Here is a 26,523-nt window from a genome sequence, read left to right as displayed (position 1 = left end):
CAAAGGTCGTCGTCAGATGGGGTGGACAACTTACCGGAGTCAAATGGGGTGGACAAAAATAATTTCACTTCAGTAGACAACATGGTTGCCTCTTCTATGATGGACAAGAGGACTAAATTCAGTGGACAAAGGGCGTCGTCAGATGGGGTGGACAACTTACCAGAGTCAAGTGGGGTGGACAAGAATAATTTCACTTCAGTAGACAACATGGTTGCCTCGTCTATGATGGACAACATCACTCTGAGTGAGGTGGACGAGACGTCGACGATAGAGAAGGAGATCAGTTCCAATAATTCTCAGAAACAGACCAATTTACCAGAATTGTCTGTGATGGACAGCAATACTCGGAGTGTGGTAGACGAGACTTCCACTATAGTTAAGGAGATCAGTTTGGATAATTCACAGAAGTTGACCAATTCACATATTGTTGAGAAAAACATTTCCTCCCTTGGTCACAATTCGCAAGAAGCGTTGTTAGCCGAACATGATCCGAGTGAAGAGGAACATGCAGAGGAAGATTATGATTTCGATGAGTGGACAGATAGAATTAACAATGATTATCCATTAGATTGGGATCCTTATAAAGGTGTGGGAGGGTGGAATACTGATAGTGGAAATAGGGTCGGTGAACTTGTTGATGAAGGCCTTGGTGCTGCTATTACAGTTGCACCATTAAATGATGATTTACCAGTGCCACCATTAGGGGATGATCTACCAGTTAGTGATGATGCTGTTGGCGCGACTTTAGGTGTCAATGAGGACTTCGCTTTCATGGTACGGGCAGGTGTGATAGATGGAGAAGACCCATTATTGTTGGCAGATGCACCACCATTCCATGATAATATGCGCGGTGCACCAAGTTGTGAGAGGAATATGGACCTCTAAAGAGGAACTGATTCCATTTATGTTGGCCGTGTATTTGCTAATAAGATGGAACTACAGAAGACTTTGTCTGTTCATGCTTGGAGAAGGCTTTTCACATTCAAAATTTGGAAGTCTGACAAAGAGAGAGTCATTGCTACTTGCGTAGATAAGAAGTGTGGTTGGCGGATCTATGCTACTACACACCCAAATTCTGAAAATTTGGAAATTAAAATTGTTTAGTTTAAACACAACTGTGATGTTTCATGCAGGTCTAGATATGGTGAGAAGGCCTCAGCTCAGATACTAGCCGAGTTATTGCAGTCTAAATTTGCCAACGGGAAGAAAGGGCCTAGGGCTTGTGAATTGCCTAGTATGGTTTTAGAAGAGCTAAACGTTACTATTACTTACATGAAAGCATGGAACGCGAAAGAACTGGCTATTGAGGCTGCACGTGGGAATGAGGAAGATAATTATCGTTTTTTGGCAACTTATTTCCAATTGGTGAAGAAAACCAATCCGGGAACAATAAGCGACATGCACACAACCGTTAAGAAGGAGACGGGTAAAACATTGTTCAAATATCTCTTCTTTGCTTTTGGGGCTTCCATCGCCGGCTATAAGTACTTGCGAAAGGTTATAGTGATAGATGGCACTACAATGAAAGGAAAGTATAAAGGGTGTTTGGTTGCAGCTAGCGTACAAGACGGGAATATGCAGATTTATCCTCTTGGATTTGGTGTAGTTGAGAAAGAGAATGATGCTGGTTGGGCATGGTTTTTTAGGAATCTGCAAAAATTTGTCCCTGACGAGGAAGACCTTGTGTTTGTTTCTGACAGACATCTGGCTATTTACTCTGCTCTTGCGAAGGTTTACCCACTTGCGCACCATGCTACCTGTACTGTTCATCTATTTAGGAACGTGAAACATAACTTTGGTTGCGAAGGTCTAGTTGGAAGAGTTTCTAAAGCTGCACTAGCCTATACGGTTGGTGATTTTAGGTATTGGTGGAGAGAAATAAAGCATCGTGATCAAAGGTGTGCGGATTATCAGACGGAAATAGGTTTTCCTCATTGGACACTTTCACACTTCCCCGAAAATAGGTACAATATAATGAGTAGCAACATTTCAGAGTCACTCAACGCAGCAATGAAGAAGGCTGTTGAATATCCGATTGTGTCAATGGTTGAATTCATTAGGGCGATGCTGATGAGGTGGTTTTGGTGTAGGAGGAAATTAGCCGGCAAAACAAATAGTAAGTGTACTCCCGAAATAGAGGATTTGTTAATAGACCATCTCAAAGAGTCAAAAGATTGTGGTGTGTTATCAGTTAGTAACTGGATTTACCAAATCAACGATGGGAATAGTTGTGTTTTCACGGTTGATTTGGAGAGAAAAACATGCACATGTAGGGTTTTTGATGTTCTCAAAATTCCATGCTGTCATGCTTTGTCTACATGTCGAGTAAGGTAAGTGGACGAATACTCACTTGTTGATGAGTGCTACTTTGTTAGTGCATGGATGAAAAAGTATGAAGGCCTCATTATGCCGGTCCCAAATGAGAAAGATGAAGACCTTCCAGCTGAGGTGGCAGATGGTGATGTTAATCCACCGCGAACAGCTCGGGGTGGTGACAGGCCAAAGAAGAAACGTATTCCTTCGAAGGGAGAAGTGCATCACGTAAGTATACATAATTATACTTCATTATATAATTACATCACAATTTCCCATTAATGATTCATGTGGAAATTTAGTAACATTTAAATGTGTGTGTACTTTAAAACATAAAAAAGGGTGACCAAGTGTGGAAGATGCTTTGGACGTGGGCACAACAGGAAAACATGCTCTGCGTTGATATAATAGTAGTTCTTATCGTTAATGCTATTTTTGTAACTTAGTAGTGGATTGTCGATTGGAACCCACTTTTTTTTGGTATGGTTAATATGTTGTCTACGGTAGTAGACAACACATGCCGTGTACGGTATTTGTCCGCTATATTATATTCGGTTTATGTTAACGTTTTCTGGTGGACAACTGACCCCCTATAATGTTGTCCTTTAATTCGTTTTGTCCTTTTACGAAACTTGCTGGACGTGAATGTCGAATATATCCTATTTAAAGTTGTCCTTTAAATCATTTATTTGTCCTCAATCTCATATTCCGCTGTTGTCTACTTTGTCCTCCATTGCTGTTGGTGTTTTGATTGACAACATGTAGAGTAGTGCAGTGGACAACATATTGGTAGACAACATCTTAAGAAACTTTGTGCACACCATGTAATGCATTATAATTTTAGTAGTGGACAATACGTTTAACTTCAAAGACAGTTGTCTACAATATTTTAGTCTTTTACAAGCACAGACATACCATAATACAACGAAGACAACATTTAACGACAATTAGGGTTCGTCGAGGATAGTGGATCCCTAGTGCAAATAGGGTCAACCAACAAATTAGATCTAGAATGACGTCCTATTTAAAAGCAGAATAAAACATGGTAACAAGGACGGCAAAGGCGAGGAAAGAAATGGCAACGTATAAGAGATCTGTGGGACATTTACTGCAACCGGACAATCTGGCTGAGGATTGTTGATTACTGCAATAGGGAGAAGATGAGTTTGGGAGGCTTACAAACTCATTTTGACACTTGTAGAACATCCGGCCGCCACCAGAAGCCAGATCTGGTTCAAGATACATCGCCCCACCACAATGGCATTTCTTTGGGATGCCAAACTTACCGTTTCTACGGTCACGGGAATTGATGGACGAGGCAGCTGAGGGAGATGATGAAGATTGTTGACTGTAGCTATATTGCCCCATCTTGGTTAGATACGAAATTAGGTTAAGGTGGTAAGAGTGTGGGCAGCCAATGGGGTAAATAACTCTTTTAATGGGGGGTAAAGGTCCATTGTATGCTTTATCTGACAACACGCAAGCTGCATATGATGATGGAACATATCAGTAGATACTTTTTTTTTTTCAAACAACTTCAAGAAAGACACATAAGGACAAGATTGGCTAAAACATAGTAGACAAGATTGAGTAAACCATACGGTGGACAAGATTGGCTAAAACATAGTAGACAAGATTGGGTAAAGCAAACGATGGACAAGATTGTAGAAAGCAAACGATGGACAAGATTGGGTAAAACATAAGATAAACATAGTAGACAAGATTGTAGTAGACAAGATTGTAATAAACTATCTAATGGACGACATTATAAAACAAGCATCTAGGGTATCAAGAACAAATTTATAAATCTTTGGCAGCGCCACCAGGTGTAGCATGCGGGGCACCTATTCTCCTCGGAACATTTTTGGCAGACATCAGGGAAGGTAGGTATTTTTCTTTCAAATTTTAACAACGCTGGACGTTGATAGTTGTTTTCTCCCCCACCAATGGCGACGATATCATAAAAAACCATTTGTGCAACTACATCGACTTCATTCTCGTCCGTGAATGCACTCCTTAATTTTGTCATCAGGCCAATACCCTCCTCTGTTTCTCCAACACATAACATCAAAATCGTTAAGAGTAAAAGTTGTTGATGATGATGGGTGCCATTTACCGAAAAGGGAGCTCCAGTTGTAAGCGAGCATGGGAATGGCCTCACGATACTCTCCATATCTCGCTACTAATCTAACGGCCTCTAGATACATTGCGGCTGGGTTTCTTGCTCGAACGGTACGCACGAAGAATGGTCGGAATAAAGATCCATTATTTACAACCGTGGGATTTATGGATATTAGGAGAATTGACGCCTCCCACAAAACGTAATCGTCAAAAGCAAGACTCTTACCAACGGGTCCTGCAGCAATAAGAGGCCCAAGGAACTGAAATGCAGACTTAGCGACAAGGCTAACAATGTACAGTATAAGATGTTGTGGGAGAGAAAGGAGGTTGGCCATGTTTAATGTTGTACTTCAAGAAAGAACAAGGATTTCCCTTTTAAAGGAGGGCATTTACGAATGTAGTATAAGTTGGTATGGTGGTGGTTGATTATGTAGGTGAAATATTATAATTTACGAATGTTATGAGTAACTAGTAAATCTGGCCAACCTCTGAATGTAGTGTAATTTACGAATGTTATGAGTAACTAGTAAATCTGACAAATTATAATTTTTAAAACATTTAATGCTGGTGGGTTGAATGTTACTAAAATTGTCAATAAAATTTGGCAATCAAAGTTGCTTAATATTAATTTCCTTGTTAAACTTTATAGTGATCGAAAATAATATAACCATTCACAAAGATCAAATACTCAAAGATTAGTCATAAAATTCCAAATATTTATCAAATACAATACACTAATATGAGAAACTATTGGGATTGAGTTTGTCCATCCGATATTTTTTTCCGTTGTCTACCAATATTAATTTTCTTGTGCAACCATCACTATTGTAGTCACTCAGTGAAGGCTTTGGCAACTATTAATGCAGTGAAGGTTTGCAACTGTTAATGCATTGAAGGTTTGACACTATTAATGCAGTGAAGGTTTGCAACTATTACGTTGTCGATTTTGGCAACTATTAGTCCATTGAAGTTTTGTTTGTTGTGTTGTCTATCAAGAAAAGTTGTCTCCAAACTATCGTTATAAGTTAAGCATAAATAGTCATAAAACAGTACCGTTACATAGTTCATCAACAAAGAAAAATAAATAAAACCAAATTGTATCAGGAACTAACTTAGAGAGAGTACAAATTCCTCGTAGACATCTATGGCGAAGCGCATCCTCAGCTCGTCTACCTTGTCCTCTGTTAGTCCATCCAGACTCAGACCTTGAGCGTGTAGTTCTATGAACTTGCATGTCAGAGGCCCACAGTCACCCGTCCGGTCGTTCTGGTAAACATCAACAAGCCTCTCAAACGTGAATGCGTTAGGGATAGTGCAATCAACTGCATCCATATCTACAAACTGCTTAATTATCAAAGGGAGCATGGCAAGCAGGGGTTTCAACAGCCGCGACAATCTCTTGGAGTCATTGTTCACGATGAGGGGATCTAGGATGTATACGTGTCCTAACTTTAGTTTAATAACAGCAGCAACCCAATGACGCTTCCCCCAATTCAATGGTACATACACAGTATCAATGTCGGTATACTATGCCAATTTGGCAGAACGGCTAGGGACTACTCCTTTGACATAGTTCTTGATCAAACTGTTCCAATTTAATGATGCCTTCTTCTTCGTCTTTAGATACCGTCCATAATCTTCAGCAACTCTCTGCGTAAACCATGTATCCAATACACCGATCTTACCCTGTAAGAAAAACTCACCCAATCTCCTCCACAATATGCTAAGCATTGCTTCCACATGCTGCGTAAAAAGTATAATTAGTGAAAAGGGTAGATATTTCTCATCGATAAATAGATAGAATATACTCACCGGAGAATCGACCCATTTAGTGGGAGTATAAATGATTTCAAAAAATTCCCTCTTCTCACGGTGTCCGTCAATGACATACTCTCTGTTAAGCAATATGTAAAAAGGGTCAGAAAGGTTGATGTTATAAATAATATTTTTTCACGTTTAGTAGAGTAAACTTACTTTTTTTCTATAAGACTCCAGCTTTGTTAAGAACTTTTCTCTCAATGACACGGACACAGGCCAGAAAGGCATGTATACATGGACTACGTTATCTATTTCAGATGCCTTCCTTTTTTTAGTTGAAGATGAACACTGCCCAAACCTTTTAGGCTTTGTCCTTAACCTCTTCGTAGGGATTTGGGGCAATTCAGTTTTCTCATCTGTAGTGGATCGAGAGCGTTTCTTAGTAGAAGTTGGGGTAGTTTCCTGTTCCATGATATATAAGATTGTTACACATTTACCTAATAGTTAACGAAAAAACGACAACGACAGTTACACAACTTACTTCGACTGTGGTCGAGTTATTCCCGGCTTCTCTACCAGATTCAGCATCTTGATTTTGTCCATCATATACTACAAGCTGTTTTCCACCATCATCCTCCACAGTTTGGTGATTGCTTTCGACGAAAACATCCCCTTCTTCCCCGACTTCCTCTTCCTCATCCTCATCTCCTTCTTCCTGCGCATCCTGGTCGTCTCCTTCTTCCTGCGCATCCTGCTCGTCTCCTTCTTCCTGGACATTCTGCTCGTCTCCTTTTTCTTGCGCATCCTAGTCGTCTCCTTCTTCATGCGCATCCTGCTCGTCTCCTTGTTCCTGGGCATCCTGCTCGTCTCCTTCTTCGTCCCCTTCATCGTTGTCCCTAACATCGTCCACTCCATCATCGTCCTCTCTATCATTAACCCCATCCTCGTCCTCCTTCATCCCAGACTCGTCCTCGTCCTCCTTATCCACACAATCTTCGGATTCAGTAGCAACATCAACTACATCATTCGTGACACCAATATCTTATTCAGATTCACTACCACTATCAACCTGAGCCCCGTCATGGGATTCACTCTCATTCCCATCTTCCTATTACCTGATGTCTTTCCTGTAGCAGAGACATCTTCACACCCACCTTGAAAATTTAAACACGAAAATTAGTAAAGTTTCATTTTCCAGGATTCTTTATGAAACCGGAAAAAGTAGTCAATGAATACCTGATCCGCGGCAGTAGAGTTAATTTTGGTGAGAATCTCTGGAATACCAGGCATAAAGCTGGACCATGCTTTATTATCCCGCAAATGAGTGGGCTGTCTAGAGCCGCTAGCACCAATACACCAAGATGACTTGTTGATCTCCTGCAACAAATCTGAGTGCTTTATATTCCTATCAAACAATCCTTTCTCTCGCAGAGTTTTGAGAACATCATCAACAATCTCGTCTCTCATGGCACCCCTCTCTACAGACAACATTAACTCTATCTTCGATGTATGTTTATTGATTCTCCGGTCTACTTCATCAAGCAAGGCTTGAGGAGTTAGACAATCATCATGAAACACCGTTTCCCCTCTAACGGAACTCCTACCTTGTATGGTAGTTTTTTTCTTGTCAAGAGATTCTGCTTTCACTTGTACCTTTGGGTTGCGTTTTGTAGGTGGTTTCTTTGGTTTGACTGCTTCTTTCTTCAGATTTTCCTTAATAGCCACCGCTGTTATCAGTGGTAGATGTCCGAAACCACCATGCCAGTCTTCTTTTTTGAAGATATGACCTTCTTTAAGCTTTTCACAGATGTAATCCACTCCCACATCATGCGTCTCATCCTCACCCCAGGAGTAGTCTTGGATGTCTGCATCATCATCACCGTGTAAAATGCTTTCAACATCAACCTACGAAATAGATTGCCCACATGTTAAAAAACGGATATATGTCTTTGATAACAAAACAAAGCTTAATACGACTTCAGCATACAGAACTTACATCCGGGTGTAGCTCTGTTTCCAGGATGTTTGAATTGTGAAAGGATTTAAGTTTAGTCAAATGGAGCACAGATCAATCAGTAAATGTTTGCTCATCCATGACGTCAGGAAGGTATTTCTCTAACTGGGGAATGGCATGGAGAATAAGAAGCTGGAAAGCAAGTGTGAAGCTGTGTGTTGCTGCTGTATGGGACTGATTTAGTTTCTCAGCAAGCTTGTGTAAAGTTTCTACTTTCTCACCGACTTTGACCATCTCTAACGTCTTAAGAAATGACATCCGCCCACAAGGATATTTCACAAATGCGTCGACATCTTTCACCATCTCTGCAACTCTCATCGAGGCTCTCACATTAGAAGAGTCGCAGACTAAAATACCTTCGACTATGACAATAAGTGCCAAACGTAGCCTTCTATCCGCATCCATTCTTTTTGATTTTGGTAACCTCTTGTCAAGCTTCAACAGATTAACAATATATTGTATGCTGTATGACTTCTTAGGGCCAATAAGAGTGTGATAGTACGGCTCTTGACCTTCGCCAGGATTCTGCAACTTAGAAAGAGTTTCTTCAGAAGGGAATTGACCGCAATTCAGTCCCGTAATGATTCCAAACTCTCTCAAAGAAAACCGTATGGGATGACCAGCAAAGACAAACTACAACTCTCTTTTCATCTTTGTTATAAGAGAGCGACAGAGAATTTGGTGGACAAGTTTGCCAGATAGCGAGCTCTTCCTAACTGGGAGTTCAAACAATCGCCCAAAGCATGATTCTTTTAACCAGTTAAACTCATCATAACCATCTAATACTTCAACAATATCCAGCAGATACTCCGGCTTAGAGTAGGAATTGATACGACCTTTCACAGGATATCGATCTGTGGAGAATAGCCTAGGAGGTAGACGAGCCGATTGAGAAGCATGGTGTTGATGTAGTGAATCAGAGTGGGCCACATTAGATGGCTTGTTCATCATACAGACATGAAAACATTTAGGCAATGGACATGTAATATGAATGGACAGGAAATTGTTCGGCTATTAGTAGAAGGTTAACTTGTCTACTACGGTGGACTACTTAATGGACATTACATATTTTTGAAAAACAATTAAGCAGTGGACAAGTTAGCAATGGACAAGTAATATGAATGGACAGGAAGTGTTCGGCTACTAGTAGAAAGTTAACTTGTCTATTACGGTGGACAACTTAGCAATGGACATTACACTTTTTTGGAAAACATTTAAGTTGTGGATAAGTTAGCAATGGACAAGTAATATGAATGGACAGGAAAATGTAGGGCTAAGTAGTAGGTTACGTTGTCTATTATGGTGGACAAGTTATAACAATCTTTTAGGAAAAACTGACCAGTGGACATAACAAATTTAATGAAAACATAAAAGCAAGGAACAAGTTGAAGGTTCTATTGTCTACTATGGTGGACAACTTATAGAGATGGACATAAAAGACTTACGCTAAGCGACTGTTTAACTGTGGAACTTTCAGAATTGTTGCACTTGCAAGTGTGTCGCGGTTGTCGACCGTGGGTGTGGCAGGAATGGTCCCAGATCTAGAAAATAAAAATAGTTATAATTGGGGATACAATTGGTTAAACGGAAACGGTAAATTAGCCTGTAAATGGAAGTTTAACTAACCGAAGTGGTGGCCTGTGGTGGGTCTCTAAGTTGGTTCCTTCGTTCTGCGGATTTGCGTTTAAGGGTTACCGTATCTTCAGATTGGATTGTTGCCATGTCACCGGTACCGGACTCGCGAATTGGGGGGTCACCGGGAATTGTGGGTTTTGGAATGCTTCTCCCAGGATCACCGGTTGGGGATGAATTGGACGGGTTTGAAACTTTATCGTCAATACTATCCGAGGCGACATTGATCTGGAAGTCAGCGGGATCGTCGACGGGCATGTTTCGGGATTGAACAGTAAACCCTTATCAAAGAAGAAGTTATGGAGAGTGGAGAGAAAGAGAAGAAAGAAGCGGAGCGGTTAATTTTTCTCAAAAAAAACGAATAAAAGATTTTCGAGAATTTGTCTTTTCGGGAATAAAAGAGCGTGGGTTATTTTCGTCTTTTCGAGTTAGAGATATGGCAGTGCGGAAAAGGTTTCAGAAATGTAACATTTTGCCAAAAAAAATTCATTGTTTATGGCGTTAGCGTTAAATAACTCTTTTATATAATACAACCAGAAACTAATTTATAACCCTAGCCCTACCAATTTTCCTCTCTTTATAATACAAAAGAAATTATCAAAAAGGAAAAGAAGAGGATCGGACTTGTCAATTAAGTCTCATAACTCGCTTTTTGTTTCTTTGCAAGGAATTATTTCTTCAATCACACGCACACATGATACTACTTATCAGTATATATTAAGAAAAGGCAATTTTGGAAAGTTTCATTTATAACAAAAATAATAGGAACATAGTACAGTAAAGTATTAACATAAATAAATAGCAAGCCAAAACAATATGAAACGAAAGCCTTTAGTGGAATATATGTGTGAACACGACAAGAGATTAGAAAATTGATGACACCAATACGAAAATCTTGGATATATTATTTCATTTAATTATATAGTTCATACTATATTAGTAGCCGCGGTACACTGCGGAACAAAATTATTTATAGCTAAAATATTTAAATTATAAGTTGTATTTGTCGGTTAAATATGTTAATTATAAAATAATTGTTAAATAAACCATATAATATCGTAATATAATTTATTTTTAATTTTTATTTAATCAATTTAATTAGATATCTCTATTCTCTAATACTGACAGGTTAACAAAATAATGAAATTATGTTTTATCCGTGTAACACCGAATTAATGATATTTTTAATTTATTTATGTTTCACCCGTGTAACACCGAATTAATGATATTTTGTAATTTATATAAATATCGATAAAATCCGTCCTGCTATATAACCCCGTCCCGAGATATTTTAACTCATACTATATCATCTTAATTTATTTATTGTGTATCTAAGATATCATATTTAACTTTTTAAAAGTTTTAAATATTTTTCATATTTAACCTTTTAAAAATATTTAAAATAAAGAACCGGAATAAACCAAATAAAAGTTTTTAAAGTTTGAATGTCTGATAAATCAAAGTTTCTATTCATTTGTATTCAGGATCATTTTGGTCTATTTTATAGTATGACTCTAAACCATTGTTCAATTTTTTAGACGATGTGGGATATTGTACCCATATTTTTTATTTATCTATTGAGTAATATATGTCTGTTTTAAAAATTTTGTATTACATCATATGCAGGAAAAAATCACAATTTTTATTAACTAAATATTTAATAAAATAATTCAAGATAATTTAAATATAAATTCAAATAAAAACAAAATGGAATCATATATTTATGTTTGAATGTAATTTTGAAGTTTTGGTAACTAATATTAAAATCAATGCATGAAATGTAAAAACTTTCCAAAAAGTATTTTTGAACAAAAACTGCTGCAAAAATACTAGTATAGATATAACGAATTCTAATATATATATATATATATATATATATACATATATATATATATAGTTCAATCATTATCAAAAAATTTCACTAAATCAAAATAAGCTATAAAAAGAGAAATTCTCATTTAGTTGATTTTTGCATTATTTATTAATGTCATCCATATTAAATTAATTTATCATTATCCAATAACTATTAATTTGAAATTCATCATTTTAAATATCTCATTCTAACAATAGAATTAGTTGTCCAATTGGCTTTTTTGAGCTAATCTTTTGTTGACAAAAAAAAAAAGAATTAGTGATTATTTTTTTTTTAAAATAACCATCAAATTGTTATATTTTATTTTCTGAGTTATAATTTATTAATTAAGGAAAAATTGTCACTTTGACCGTAATATAGATATATCTCAATTGAATATATATATATATATATATATATATATATATATATATATATATATATATATATATATATTTCCTATATGATAAAACGGAAGTACACAACTTTTTTTGTATACTATATAATTTTTATAAATTGGTTACAAAGTAGGTTATAGATTAAATATAGGTTTGTTATCATAAATGTTATAGATTAATTGGTCAATATACATTTCAGAATATCCCAAAGAATCTTCTGAAAGAGAATATTCTAATGATTTATACAATTTCCAAAATAAAATTTTTAGTATTCTATGTATTGTTACAAAATATATACTGCTAAGCGTAAAAAGGAATAAAATATTGGCAATTTATCACATTTAATAGTGATTTCCTATCCAGTTAAAAAAAAATCTGACCTAAGCATGGGTCATATTAAAACAGTTTCACTAAACATGTTCAAAAATTAAAATTAAAACAAACAATAAATATAACCATATCTTATACATAAAATTACAAAATTAACAATATAAAATTTACAAAATAGTTGTTTTTTTCAAACTATCATATTTAGCATATGATTTTATTGCATAATATTTTATCTAAAAAAACTTTTAAAAACAATCATATGAATTATATTTTATTCTAAAATTATAATATAAATAAAATAAATTTCAACATGTGTTCTGGCACGGATCCTAATCTAGTAAGGTATGTATATCTCAAACTCTTTAAAATCATGGTGTAGATTTCAAATTTAAGGTATGCAATCTAATTAATATTTTGTAAATTTGTATAAAAAATAGAAGTATTCATTTACCATAGTGTATATATATATACATATATATATATATATATATATATATATATTTTGTCGGCATTTACCATAGAGTATATTGAGCTTTTTATCAACTATTAAATAAATTCTCCTCTGGAGCCAACGGCGGACCCAAGTAGAAGCTACGGGGGTCAACTGACCTGGGTAAAATTGAAGTTTCAGTAGCTCAGTTGGTTTTTTTCAATGTGCTGACACCCCTAAACCCAAGTTCAATACTCCCATTCTACACCAATAATCTCTTTTCCTATTTTTAATTTTTAACTGTGTAAAAATAAAATTATTGACCTGGGAAAATTTTTCCCCTAGATCCACCACTGTCTGAAGCTATTTTGAAAAATAAAATAACAAATACAAAGGGACGAAGACCAACCTCAGGGCCTCTCCCAATGGCATATCCTGAAGTCTACTCTCTTGATGAAGTTCATCATATTCATCAGTTTATCTGCTTTTTGTGTCACTAACGGGTGCTCAGTAACACAGTGCCGAGAATATAAATCGATCATCAGTTGCGAGATTCTGCTTCGCTGTTGGAGCAACATCACTTGAAGTCTTGAACGTTCTTTTCTTGAAGAGAGAGGAATTTATTTTCCTTACAATAATGTTAGTCTCGGCATTCAGCTTAGTACCTTCAAAGTGAGCTAGTTTGCCTAACTTATGCGGCTCTCTTTCAGGTTGGCAAGATAAAACTCTTTTTAGTTTCTGTATTTTGTGTTTCCTGTTTTATATGCGGTAAAACCTCTATAAATTAATAATATTGGGATTAATATTTATTATTTATAGTATAAATTAATAATTATTAGTTTATAGAGAGCTTTATTTTAAAATTTTAGAAATTATGAATTGAGACAGTTTTGTTTTAAAAAATATTTATCACGGAATCAGAGATTTGTAAAACTTTATTTGCTATGCATCCTGAGAAGACTCCAGTTCCGGATGGGATGAGTGCTTTGTTCTTCCAAAGGTTCTGGCCCAATCTCAAAGGTGATTTAGTGGCTTTAGTGAAAGAATTTTTCCGTACAGATCGTTTCGATCCTCGGTTGAACGAAACGAATATCTGCCTTATTCCTAAAACGGAAAGGCCCAAACGGATGACGGAATTTAGACCTATTAGTCTTTGTAATGTGTGTTATAAGATCATTTCTAAAGTATTGTGTTTTCGGCTTAAGCGGTTTCTTCCGTCTCTTGTTTCAGAAACCCAATCGGCTTTTGTTTCAGGTCGTCTTATTACAGATAATATTTTGGTCGCTCAGGAGATGTTTCATGGTTTAAACACAAATCCACGGTGTAAGTCTGAGTTTTTGGCATTTAAGACAGATATGAGCAAGGCTTACGATAGGGTAGAGTGAGATTTTTTGGAAGCGGTCATGGTCAAGTTGGGTTTTGATAGAAAATGGATATCCTGGATTATGTGGTGCGTATCTTCTGTTTCGTATCAGGTTCTAATTAATGGTCAGCCTAGAGGCTACATTAAGCCACAGCAAGGATTACGGCAGGGGGATCCCTTATCCCCTTATTTGTTTATTCTATGTACAGAGGTGTTGATTGCCAACATTAAGAAAGCGGAACGCGATCAGAGGATTACGGGTATTAAGCTTGCTAGGGATTGCCCCACCATCTCCCATTTGTTATTTGCTGATGATAGTTTCTTTTTCTGTAAGGCAGAGGTAGATGAATGTACTACGGTTATGGGAATTATAAGTGATTACGGGAAGGCATCGGGACAGGAAGTTAATCGGGATAAGTCATCAATTATGTTTGGGAAAAAAGTGCTTCCCGAGTTAAGGGCCCAATTACAATCTGTTATGGGTATCTCCAAGGAAGGTGGTATGGGTTCGTATTTGGGTATGTTAATGAGCGATTAGAGGATCGTGTGAATAGTTGGTCTGCAAAGATTCTATCGAAAGGTGGAAAGGAAGTAATGATTAAATCGGTGGCTTTGGCACTTCCCACTCATGTTATGTCTTGTTACAAATTGCCAACAGACTTAACGACTAAATTAACTGGTGCCATCTCAAAATTTTGGTGGAAGTCTAATGATAAGGAGAGAGGATTACATTGGGTTACTTGGGACAAGTTATGTAAGGATAAAGGTGACGGTGGATTGGGTTTCCGCGCCCTAGAACAATTTAATGACGCCATGCTGGCTAAACAGTATTGGCGGTTAATTCATTATCCATCATCTCTAATGACGTGGGTCATACGAGGTAGATACTTTCGAAATAAACATCCTCTTCAGGCTAAGAAGCCGTGTTCCCCCTCACTTGCGTGGAGGAGTATTTTTTCAACTAAGGACATAGTGGAATACGGGGCACGATGGGTAATAGGTTCGGGTTGTAACGTATCGGTTTGGCGAGATCCGTGGATCCCGGATACCCAACCAAGACCGGCTAATGGTCGAGAAAGATTTTTACATCCAAATCTTATGGTCAATCATTTAATTAATCCTTCTACCAAGGAGTGGCATTTACCAATTTTGGAAGAGTACATGGATCCACGGGATATTCAAATCATTTTATCGATGGAGATAAGTAAATCTTTTAAACCGGATAAATTAATCTGGCATTATTCTAGTTCAGGGAGGTATTCGGTCAAATCTGGCTACCGTATTGCACATGAATTAATTAAGGAGGTGGAGTACGGTCCGACGTACACGGCTCTTAAGGCCCAGGCTTGGGAACTCAAGGTTCCCCCGAAGATCCAGCACTTTTTCTGGCAAATGGCTCCAGTTATCTACCTGTGTTGGAACGTTTGGCACACCGGGGGGTCCGGTGCGGGACGCTCTGTAGTAGATGTGGTTTGGGAGCAGAGACTATTAATCATGCGCTCTTTGAGTGTCCCCGATCACGTCGTATTTGGGATTTGTCCCCATTAGGCTCTGGTATCGAGGGCTTTCCCTATGCCTCTATTTATTCGAATTTGGATTTTCTGTTTTGGCGGGCGCCGATAGCTTCAGATCTTCGATTGAAATTGCCATGGGTAGTTTGGTCAATTTGGAAGGACAGGAATAAAAAAGTTTATCAGAGCTGTGAAGCTGAGCCGGTTGAGGTTATAAACCAGGCGAATGTTGATATGCTGCTATGGGAAGAGGTCAGGTCATTCAATGCGGCCCCTTAGGATTCTTTACCTTTGGAGGTTCGGGATTCTGTTCCTCGGTGTCAGGTAGATGGATCTTGGAAGGCCTCAGACCCTTTTGAAGGCTTAGGCTGGTGGCTTTGTAATAATGAGGATAAAACCGTGTTATTAGGAGCAAGAAGTCAGCGGCGCGGTCCTTCACCCTTACATTCGGAGTTGCAGGCGCTGTTATGGGCGATGTCCTCCCTTTCGGAGTCAGGTGTTAATTGTCAGCTTTTCGAGTCAGACTGTGCCGAATTAGTGTCAATGGTGCAATGCCCGGATGAGTGGCCCGCTTTCTCCAATTTACTGGATGAGTTCAATCTGCTTCGCTCTTCCTTTCCTTCTTTCCAGCTTTTGAAGATTCCGCGCACGACCAATGTTCGGGCAGATTGCCTTGCTCGAGCCTCAAGATCTTTACTTTCCGCAAATTCTTTTGTAAACTCTTTTCCTCCAGTTTGGGCAACCAACCTTGGAGTCTTATTTTAAATTAATGTTTGGTTGACAAAAAAAAAAAAAAANAAAAATAGTGATGTAAATGTTGTATTGTTTTAGACTTGAAATTTTAATATATAGATAAAGAATTTTGACAATAATTTAGAAAATAAATTACAAAGATTATAGATGAATTCACTTATACAAACGATATACATAAACTCGGATCTATGACTAATGACTTAATTGTCTAAACTAACAATTTATAATACTATCAAAATGAAATCTAAAACTTACAGAACTTTTTGGTTATTTTTATGATATAGTTATAAAATATACTACCACACTATTTTTAAAAACAAAACACAACATAACAATTATACTATAGAAATGAGGTCAAAGAAAATTCAATTAAAAAAAAAACAAAAGCATACATTAGTATATGAACTTATATATATATATATATATACATGTAAATTTATATGATTATTAATTTATAATATTATTTGGACTATATTTTACATTGAAATTTTTTAAAAGTTATTATCTTATTATTTTATACGATTTTGTCTAGCAAAATTTTTTATTTTATTTTGTTTATTAATTAATCGAATATTAATATATAGAGGTTTTTTTTATGGTTAGAAATATTAAATCTGATTTCTGACGCTATCTTTTGTGTTATGGTTAGAGATACAATTGTAAATGCGGACATATTAAAGGAAAAGGGGGTCAATTGACCGTGTTAGATATTTAAAGTGTGATAGTTAGGCTTTGAATGGGAAGACAGAAAAATAGCAGATCACCAAGTGGCAAGTCGACCTAGGTCGTGGAGTTGGTTGTTTTGGCCGCTTAACAGAGAGGAAAAAAGAAGAGAAAAGTTGTTCTTGAGTTTTTGTGAGTTTTTGGGAGATTTCAAGGCTTTGTGGGTGAGATCTTTCTGTGGGAAACTTGCTGGGAGTGTGGATTCGTCCATTGTTGGTCAGAAACTTCCTGCAGAGAGGTGAGTGCATGACCATGGTTAATCTAAGCCTGTGATTCCTTGTTCTTGCTTGTTTGTTGTTATGTTTGTGTGTTTTTCTTGCTGGGATTGATTGCTACAGGTTCCTACGGATTTATAAGACTTGGGTTTTGAGTATTGGACGATTTGGTGGAGTTTGGGGGCGAGATTCGACTCTCGTTTTTGTCTGGATCGCGAATGCAGAGGGAGTGTCGATCGACACCAGTGAAGCAGCATCGATCGACACTGTGGAGTAGTGTCGGTCGACACCGTTGAGCTAGTGTCGGTCGACACTAGGCTGGTGTCAGTCGACACTAGGCTGGTGTTGGTCGACACCTCCTTTCCAGCAAGTCAGTGTTTGTCCTGGTTTGTATGATTTGTTTGTTGATTGTTTGGAACATTGGAATTACTGTTGCTTGTGTGTATAGCCCAGTAGATGGGAGGATTGCCTCACTGAGTGTTTATAAAATACTCATGCATCTCAATGTGTGTTTGTGGTGCAGGTAAAGGCAAAGTGTGATCGTGGAATCAAGACAATGAAGAAGAGGATGTTCTAGAGACTCGATCGGATGTTGTCTGGCATTGCTAGGTTGCTAGATTTAGGTCATTAGAAACATTGCTAGGTTGTTGGTTCCATGTTTTCTGATGATTGGTTATTTGTATATTGGTTATGTTTTGAATATTGGTTATTTATATTTATTGGATATTGGTATTGTTATTCCGTTGTTGATTGTGATTGTTGTTAGGTGGCTAGTTGGTATGGGACCACTAGTTGTAGTTTATTTATTATTATTATATTTATATTTATTATTATTTATTAATTAAAAAAATGAAAAAGTTAGGTCATTTCATTTTGGTATCAGAGCCCTTACGGTTCTAGGTTTGGGTTCACTAGGCTTTGTGCTGTAGATGTTTGGGATTTGCATGCTTTGATTGATTATGTGAGTTAGTCAATTGTGTGTGGCATGGAGTCCTAGAACATCCTCTTCGAGCCTACTTTGTGATTCCACAGTGAGTTTATGTTTTCTGTGTTATAATAGAAATTGTTTGCTTAGTCTTCTGTTCATGGTAGTGCAGATGGCTAGAGATGGTGCTGTTGCTGGTCGTGGACGCGGATGTGGTCGTGGACGCGGTAGTGGTCGTAGTAGGGGCAGAGGCCCAGCAGTGAGTGATACTGCGGACCAGAGTGTGACAGCTGAGGGTGTTGGCGAGTCGCAGGGTGTCTAGGAGGATTCCATGAGTGTGGTCGGAGGGGGCGGTGTTGATGCTCCAGTGGCCGGTGTTGATAGGGTCCTGGGTGTGGGAGTCCCAGCAGGTGGAGTTCCTGGTGCTGACTTTATGGCTTTGCTAGCACAGTTGTTGGAGCGGTTGCCAGCTGTGGTACCGGCTCAGGCTCAGGTTGTGCCACCAGTGGTGGCGGAGGAGCGGCAGCCAGTGGCTGCAGATGCAGGAGCACATGGACGTTATTTTTCCATGCTCAAGGAGATGAAGGGTCTCGTGACTGTTCGGATGGTACAGACCCTACTGCTGCGGATGCGTGGAGGACGAGTGTGGAACGTAACTTCCATACTCTGAGATGTCCTGAGGAGTTTTGGGTGGACATAGGGGTCCATCATCTGGTTGGTGATGCTCAGGTGTGGTGGATATCAGTGGCTTCTAGGAGAGTGCAGAGAGAGATGACTTGGGCTGACTTCGTCTTGGAGTTCAACCGCAAGTAATATCCTAGAGAGGCATGGACCGGTTGGAGGTGCAGTTTTTAGGAGACGCGGTCAGTGCGGGAGTTGGACTTGGAGTTCAGTCGACTTATATGTTATGGGGGCCGGGCTATGGAGCCTGAGGAGGCCCAGATCAGGAGGTTTATGAGGGCTCTTCGTGATGACTTGAGGGTCCATTGTAGAGGACGTAGTTATGCTACGTGTGCAGAGCTGGTTGAGACTTCAGCAGAGATTGAGGAGGATATCCATCAGCTATTGCCGTAGTTTCCATGTCACCTTCATCATTCTATGAATTTGTGTCGCTAATATCAGTATGCTCCATTACTTCCGCAAAATCTTCATCAAAATAATTTGAAATTCTGATAAAGTTATGTAGTCNTTGATAGGGTCCTGGGTGTGGGAGTCCCAGCAGGTGGAGTTCCTGGTGCTGACTTTATGGCTTTGCTAGCACAGTTGTTGGAGCGGTTGCCAGCTGTGGTACCAGCTTTGGCTCAGGTATTGCCACCAGTGGTGGCGGAGGAGCGGCAGCCAGTGGTTGCAGATGCAGGAGCACATGGACGTTATTTTTCCATGCTCAAGGAGATGAAGGGTCTCGTGACTGTTCGGATGGTACAGACCCTACTGCTGCGGATGCGTGGAGGACGAGTGTGGAACGTAACTTCCATACTCTGAGATGTCCTGAGGAGTTTTGGGTGGACATAGGGGTCCATCATCTGGTTGGTGATGCTCAGGTGTGGTGGATATCAGTGGCTTCTAGGAGAGTGCAGAGAGAGATGACTTGGGCTGACTTCGTCTTGGAGTTCAACCGCAAGTAATATCCTAGAGAGGCATGGACCGGTTGGAGGTGCAGTTTTTAGGAGACGCGGTCAGTGCGGGAGTTGGACTTGGAGTTCAGTCGACTTATATGTTATGGGGGCCGGGCTATGGAGCCTGAGGAGGCCCAGATCAGGAGGTTTATGAGGGCTCTTCGTGATGACTTGAGGGTCCATTGTAGAGGACGTAGTTATGCTACGTGTGCAGAGCTGGTTGAGACTTCAGCAGAGATTGAGGAGGATATCCATCAGCTATTGCCGTAGTTTCCATGTCACCTTCATCATTCTATGAATTTGTGTCGCTAATATCAGTATGCTCCATTACTTCCGCAAAATCTTCATCAAAATAATTTGAAATTCTGATAAAGTTATGTAGTCCCATTGTAGCCATCACCACTCTTTTTTGAACATGAGTGTTATATCTAGGAAACTCACAAAGGATCCTCCATTTCTTCTTCCAAACTCCAAATGTCCTCTCAATGACAGAACGTAGTGATGCATGACAACGATTACTTATATCTTTCGGATCAAAAACTGTCTTCCAAGGGGTGTAGGATCTTTGAAGCGGTAACCATTCATGGCAATTGCTTTATCGTACAAATCAATAATTATTCTTTCTCGACTATAAGTCCATTTGTAAGTTTCTTCGATCTACAAGTTTGAATTTTAAAAAAAAAACTATTGTACTTAAATAATAACTAAAACTTAGACAAAGGTGTAACTTTATACCTGTGTTGATGTTTCTGTTGGAAAATTTGTATCTTCTTGCACTGATGAATTTCTGTTTTGTCTGCGGTTAGCCATACCTACAAATACAACTTTAAATTGATTTTTATTTATTATATATAAGAGAAAAATTAGAAAATACTATGGTGAAAACTTTCAATTACTAATATATTATCACCAAAAGTTGATAATAACTTATTTATCTTAACTTAGATAAACTATTATATCTAACAATAAATCTTTTACAAAATTTGACTTATGAATGAAATAAATGATTCCAAAATTTTTTTAGAACAATATTTGATATTCTACAAAATTAAGTGAGACTTATAAATAATCTACAAATTAAGTGAGATTTATAAATAATCTACAAAATTATGTGAGACATATGCATATATATTCAGTATAAGAGACATATATATATATATATATATATATATATATATATATAAATAAATATGTACTTAAACATTTTCATAAGCTTTAAAAGTTTCTGAGAAAATAGATTTACAATATTCTAAATGATTATCTAATAGTAATTATTGAGTTCATAGCACATTTTTAATCTATAATAAGAATAATTATCTATCTTTATATCTGATTAGACAAAGATTTATGTATATAAATTTTTCTAAACATGTAATCCTATACAATATATATTCATATTATATATTAATATTAGAAGAAAATATACCCAACAATTATGAATAAATAGGATAAAGTAATCATAATTCCATGGAAAATATCTAATAACTAAGAACAAATTTTTATCAAAAAAAAAATAAGAAAAATATTAAGCACCACCATATATATATATATATATATACAAATATAAAGTGAGCATCCTTATTACATAATTGGTTGAAAAATAAGACAGTTTACAATAAATATTATATAACATAATTAAATGGAACTATTTACATATTATATAGAATAAATACATTTATTTATTAGATAAAAGTACATACCTTTCAACAAAAGAATATGGAAACAAGAAGTGATAGGTAGAAGCTTTGATTGTCTTTTAAATTCTGTTAAAGAAAATAGATGTTAGAAATAGAAAATAAAAATAAAAATGTGTTTATTTTAAAAAAATATATACCTTTGATGGAGAGAAGATGAATGGAAATAGAGTTGATAGGAATGTGTTTTGTGTTTTGTGTTTTGTTGTAAGAGTTAAGAAATGGGCATTATATAGAAGGTAAATATGTTGAATCTGTGGGCTTATTAACTGTTCTGCCGATTGACAGCTTCAAAAATGTTGTGGGCGAATTTATTAGTGTTTCTTCTGCATTTATAGCTAAAAGACAAAAAAAAATAATCTGCAGACAGAGAATTTAAAAAAAACAAGGAAAAAGTTGAATGGTGCTTTTAAGAAAGAAGAACTGTATGGTCGGGTCCACTGTTTTTTATCTACTACCCCATTCAAGGCCATTGATTAGGGCTGAGCAAAATAACCGGTCACCAAATAACCGACCGAACCGAACCAAAAAAAATCAAACCAAAACCGAACCAAAGTTCCTTCAATAACCGAATGGTTAGTAAAATCCTATGTTCAAACTAACCGAAACCAAACCGAACCGAACCGACAATTAAATGGTTAAACGAAATATCCAAAACCTAGATTATACCCAAAATAATATACTTAATATTAGGCAAAACTATAAAATAAACTTAAAATATTAATTATTTCTACATTCAAAACAATTAAATACTTTAAATAATCAATATATTTAAAAGTTATTATTTTCAATTTAATAAGTTAAATACTATTTTGTAAAATCGGATCAATATTTTTCCCCCTTTTTATATTTTTGTAATATAGTTTTGGTTAATTTTGGTTATATTCGGTTATTTTTTGTTACTTTTGGTTATATTAGGTTTATTTGGTTAATTTCAGTATAATTTATGTTAGTTATGGTTATCTCTTCAACTAACCGAACCGAAACCGAACCGAAAGAAACCAAACCGAACTTAACCGAAATTTCTAAAATATCCAAATGGTTGTTATATTCCTATATCCAAACTAACCAAAACCGAATACAACCGAACCAAAACCGAATACAACTGAACCAAAACCGAACGGTTAACCGAAAGCCCATGCCTACCTTTGATGCTGTTCACCCTTGATCTGCACTTAAACAGCCAAATATTTGATCCCCTTTATAATAAAACTGAAGTAACACAACATTGTTTTGTAGACTACAGTAAAACCTCTATAAATTAATAAAGTCGGGACCATGAAATTTTATTAATTTATAGAGGTTTTAATTTATCGATATAGAGAAACTTTTCTAATTTGGTAAAAAAATATTAAAAATAAGATTTAATCTTTATAACTAATATTTTTATAAAATCAATTACAATGAAAATAACAATTATCATATTTTGAAGATAGCACTCAAAGATTTTTATATAGTAAAAATATTAAAAATAAACTCTAATAAAAATTAATGCGTAGATATATATATATATATTTAGATAATTTTATATAATTATTAATTTATATTATTGATGGGACCATATATTTATAAAGGAATTTCAAAAAAATTATTATTTTATTATATTATCGAATAGTATCCAAAATTACACTAGTCCCAACTTGGGACTGGAGAAATTTATTAATTTATAGAGATTATTAATTTAACGAGTATTAATTTATAGAGGTTCTACTGTATATAATTTTAATAAGTGGTTATAAATAGGTTATACATTAATTAAAGGGGCATTCTCAAAAATGCCTCTTTTTCCATACCCATTTTTAAAAATACCTCTTCATGTTGACTATTTTTAAAACTACCCCTCTTTATATACAAAATGACCAAATTACCCTTATTGAGTGACAGCAAGAATGTACAGTCATCAAAATCGAAAAAAATTTCCCGCCAAAAAAAAAAAAATTCCGCCAAAAAAAAAATTTTTCCCGCCAAAGAAAAAAAGTTTTCCGCCAAAATTGAAAATTTTTTCCATCAAAAATATTGAAATTCATACCTTATAAAAACCTTGTAAATGCTTTTAAAAAGCTTTTAAAAGCGTTTACAAGGTGTTTAAAAACCTTTTGAAAACCTTTTAAAAGCGTTTACAAGGTGTTTAAAAATGTTTATAAGGTTTTTAAAAACACTGTAAAAGCGTTTGCAAGGTGTTTAAAAACCTTTTAAATTTTTTTTTAAAAACCATTTGAAAACCTTTTAAAAACCTTTTAAAATTTTTTTAAATACCTTGTAAAAGCGTTTACAAGGTGTTTAAAAAACATTTTAAAACATTTTAAAAAATCTTGTAAAAGCCTTTACAAGGTGTTTATAAGGCTTTTATAAGGTAGAAATCTTATAAAACCTTTTAAAAACCTTGTAAATTTTTTGGTGGGATAATTTTTTTGTCAAAAACTTTTATCAATTTTTTTTGACAAAATTTTTTTTGGCGGGAAGTTTTTTTTCGAAAAATTTTTGGCGGGAAAATATTTCGGAAATTTTTTTGGCAGGAAAATTTTGTTTTTCTTTTTATTGATTAAAATATTTTTCATCTAAGGGTAAAATGGTCATTAAAAATTAAAGAAGGGCAAATATAAAAATAGCCAAAAAGGGTATTTTTGAAAAAGGGTATATCAAAAAGGGTATTTTTAAGAAATTCTCTTAATTAAATGATAGATTAATTGGTTACTGGTTAAATAATGGATGCAATTTTAATTGTTTCCGAAAATCTTATAGGATATTCCAAATTGATAGATTAAATTGGTTACCAAAAATCTTATTGAGAATATTCCAAATTGATAGATTAATTGGTTACAAGATTAATAGTCGGTTCAACTAAAATTTATTTTTGAAAGCACATTGTTTCCAAAAATCTTATAGAGAATCAAGCAAATTTATTTTTTCGGAATCACATTGTTTCCAAAATCTTAAAGAGAATATTTCAAATTTATTTTCCGCATATTTTTTTGCTAGACTATATTTTTAACTAACTTATTAGAGATAATAAAAATATACTATGAAACATAAAAAATGAATAAAATCTTCAATTAAAAATAAATTCTTAATGAGAATTTTCCAAACTTTCAATATAAACCATCCAATTCTCCTTTCACCATTATCGACATTGCTCATATCCATATCGAAAATACTCCAAAATAGAAATGACAATCGTTTCTCAGTTTACCATGATAAACATCTGAAATATAATATTTTATCCAAAAAAACTATCAAAAACAATTATATAAATTATATTAAAAACAAATATATAGAAAGAATTTTAACCCGTGCTCTAGCACGAGTACTAATCTAGTATACTTTTATTCTGCTTGAACCACTTAGTATCGTAAATCTGTAGGTATTGACACCCCTAGACCCGTGTTCGGCTCCCCCCTTAAGACGGTTTTGCAGGCTTTTTTGTTTTTTTTATAACATATGTGATACGGTTCATATAAATTATGATCATGGTTAAAATAATTTCTATGTCCGCCTGTCCGCCATTCAACTCGATCTTATGTGCAATGCAAGCTCTCATATAGAAGTGTAGAACAATGGGTTACATTGTAAACTTGTTTTAGACTGCATCGATATGTTAGAAAATGTTTTGATTATCATGGGAGAAATTGGTTATATCTCCATCTAGAGTGTCCACCTAATTAGAGAGTTCTCTCTTTTGTGTACTTTGTTGTATAACTTACGAATAATGTGATCATTGATTATTTATAATTTTTTAGGAGATGGATGATAATGGTTATCTCTCAATCACACATTGCCCACGTTTCTAGTTTAAAATATAACTATGCGATATCTCTCGCACGAGCTAACGTTTTTTTCCAAAAATTAAAATATAATATTAAATGCTACAATTTTTTTTTTTTTATTTTGCTTGAGACATAATTAATTTTATTGGTGGTTTAATTGGACCAACCACCTTTTCAAGAATTTGATCAACAGGTCATGCTAATTCAATGGTATCCGTCGATCGGTTATCAGATTTGCACATAGAAAAGGCTCATGTGCCATCAGCCCCGTCTCAGTAAACTTTTTGTCTCTAAGCATATAGTTATTTTGGACCCTTTTCAACATAAACTTTTTTTTTCCTTTTTTTGGACCCCATCTTCCTAAGGTTTTTTCAAAAAAAAAAATTAGTCCCCTGACCACCGCCCCTCTCGCCATGGGTATGAGCCGGGCCTGTGTGCCATCAATAGCACCTAATCTATGCCGGTTTAGGCTACAAAAAAACATAAAAAGATTTCACCCAGACAATTCATCCTTTGTTTTAGGTAAATTCTCTTGATTTGAGAAATAGTATAATATCAACATTTGTTGTATTTAGACTTGCGGCCTATAAATACTCAGCGCCGGCTCTGCATATATGACACATTTACAAAAGTACGTTTCTTAGTAGTACATGCCGAAATGTTTGGTATAGACTCTACGTATCAAATTAACATGGCATAATATCATCTACAGCTTGTGTTAATTCATGCTATTATACAGCTTGTGTTATATCTTTCTTATTTTCCCTAAGTGCTTGCTTACAAAAAAAAAAGAACGAATAATTTCAAATTCTGAGAGTCATCAATTTAGCGCTCCTCTATTTTTGACTAAACTAAACAGTAAATATCATTGTCGGCAAGAAGAGGGAGATGGAAAGAAGAGAAAAAAGGAGAGACATCAAGACAGTTAGATGGAAGACATAATTGCATTAGCCGCAAAAAAAAATAATGAAGTCTGTATATCCAAAAGAATCATGTGGCTTACGAAAATTCCTTTACTTTTTTATATGGCTAGAATTTTGCCAACGGTCTTCTGAATATACTCTTTCTCTGACCTTATATGCATCATAATACTGTTCCACCCACTTAATAT

At 35.9% G+C, this 26,523-nt stretch overlaps 2 protein-coding genes and 2 long non-coding RNA genes across 5 annotated transcripts; 2 read left to right on the top strand and 2 right to left on the bottom strand.

Moving 5' to 3' along the window:
• LOC104759829 lies at positions 931-3,661 on the top strand. Its single transcript, XM_010482708.1, has 4 exons — positions 931-1,037; positions 1,134-2,325; positions 2,392-2,541; positions 3,515-3,661. The coding sequence occupies exons 1-4, from the start codon at positions 931-933 to the stop codon at positions 3,659-3,661; spliced, it is 1,596 nt and encodes a 531-aa protein (XP_010481010.1).
• LOC109130033 lies at positions 5,493-9,735 on the bottom strand. The gene is made up of 5 exons (XR_002036203.1): positions 7,429-9,735; positions 6,734-7,346; positions 6,409-6,654; positions 6,247-6,328; positions 5,493-6,177 (listed from the first exon to the last, which is right to left on the bottom strand). It is a non-coding gene; the product is annotated as an uncharacterized LOC109130033 (long non-coding RNA).
• Positions 13,793-15,759, top strand: LOC104759828. Its single transcript, XM_010482707.1, has 3 exons — positions 13,793-14,224; positions 14,324-14,729; positions 14,870-15,759. The coding sequence occupies exons 1-3, from the start codon at positions 13,793-13,795 to the stop codon at positions 15,757-15,759; spliced, it is 1,728 nt and encodes a 575-aa protein (XP_010481009.1).
• Positions 20,385-21,845, bottom strand: LOC104758119. 2 transcript variants are annotated; one of them, XR_002036202.1, is made up of 4 exons: positions 21,789-21,845; positions 21,655-21,717; positions 20,690-20,766; positions 20,385-20,611 (listed from the first exon to the last, which is right to left on the bottom strand). It is a non-coding gene; the product is annotated as an uncharacterized LOC104758119 (long non-coding RNA). The 2 variants fall into 2 exon arrangements; XR_002036201.1 differs by having other exon boundaries at positions 20,385-20,766.

Source organism: Camelina sativa, chromosome 17 (assembly GCF_000633955.1).
Source record: "Camelina sativa cultivar DH55 chromosome 17, Cs, whole genome shotgun sequence".
Taxonomy (NCBI): Eukaryota; Viridiplantae; Streptophyta; class Magnoliopsida; order Brassicales; family Brassicaceae; genus Camelina; species Camelina sativa.
The sequence above is the reverse complement of the archived record's forward strand: the minus strand, read 5'-3'. Positions and strand labels throughout refer to the sequence as shown.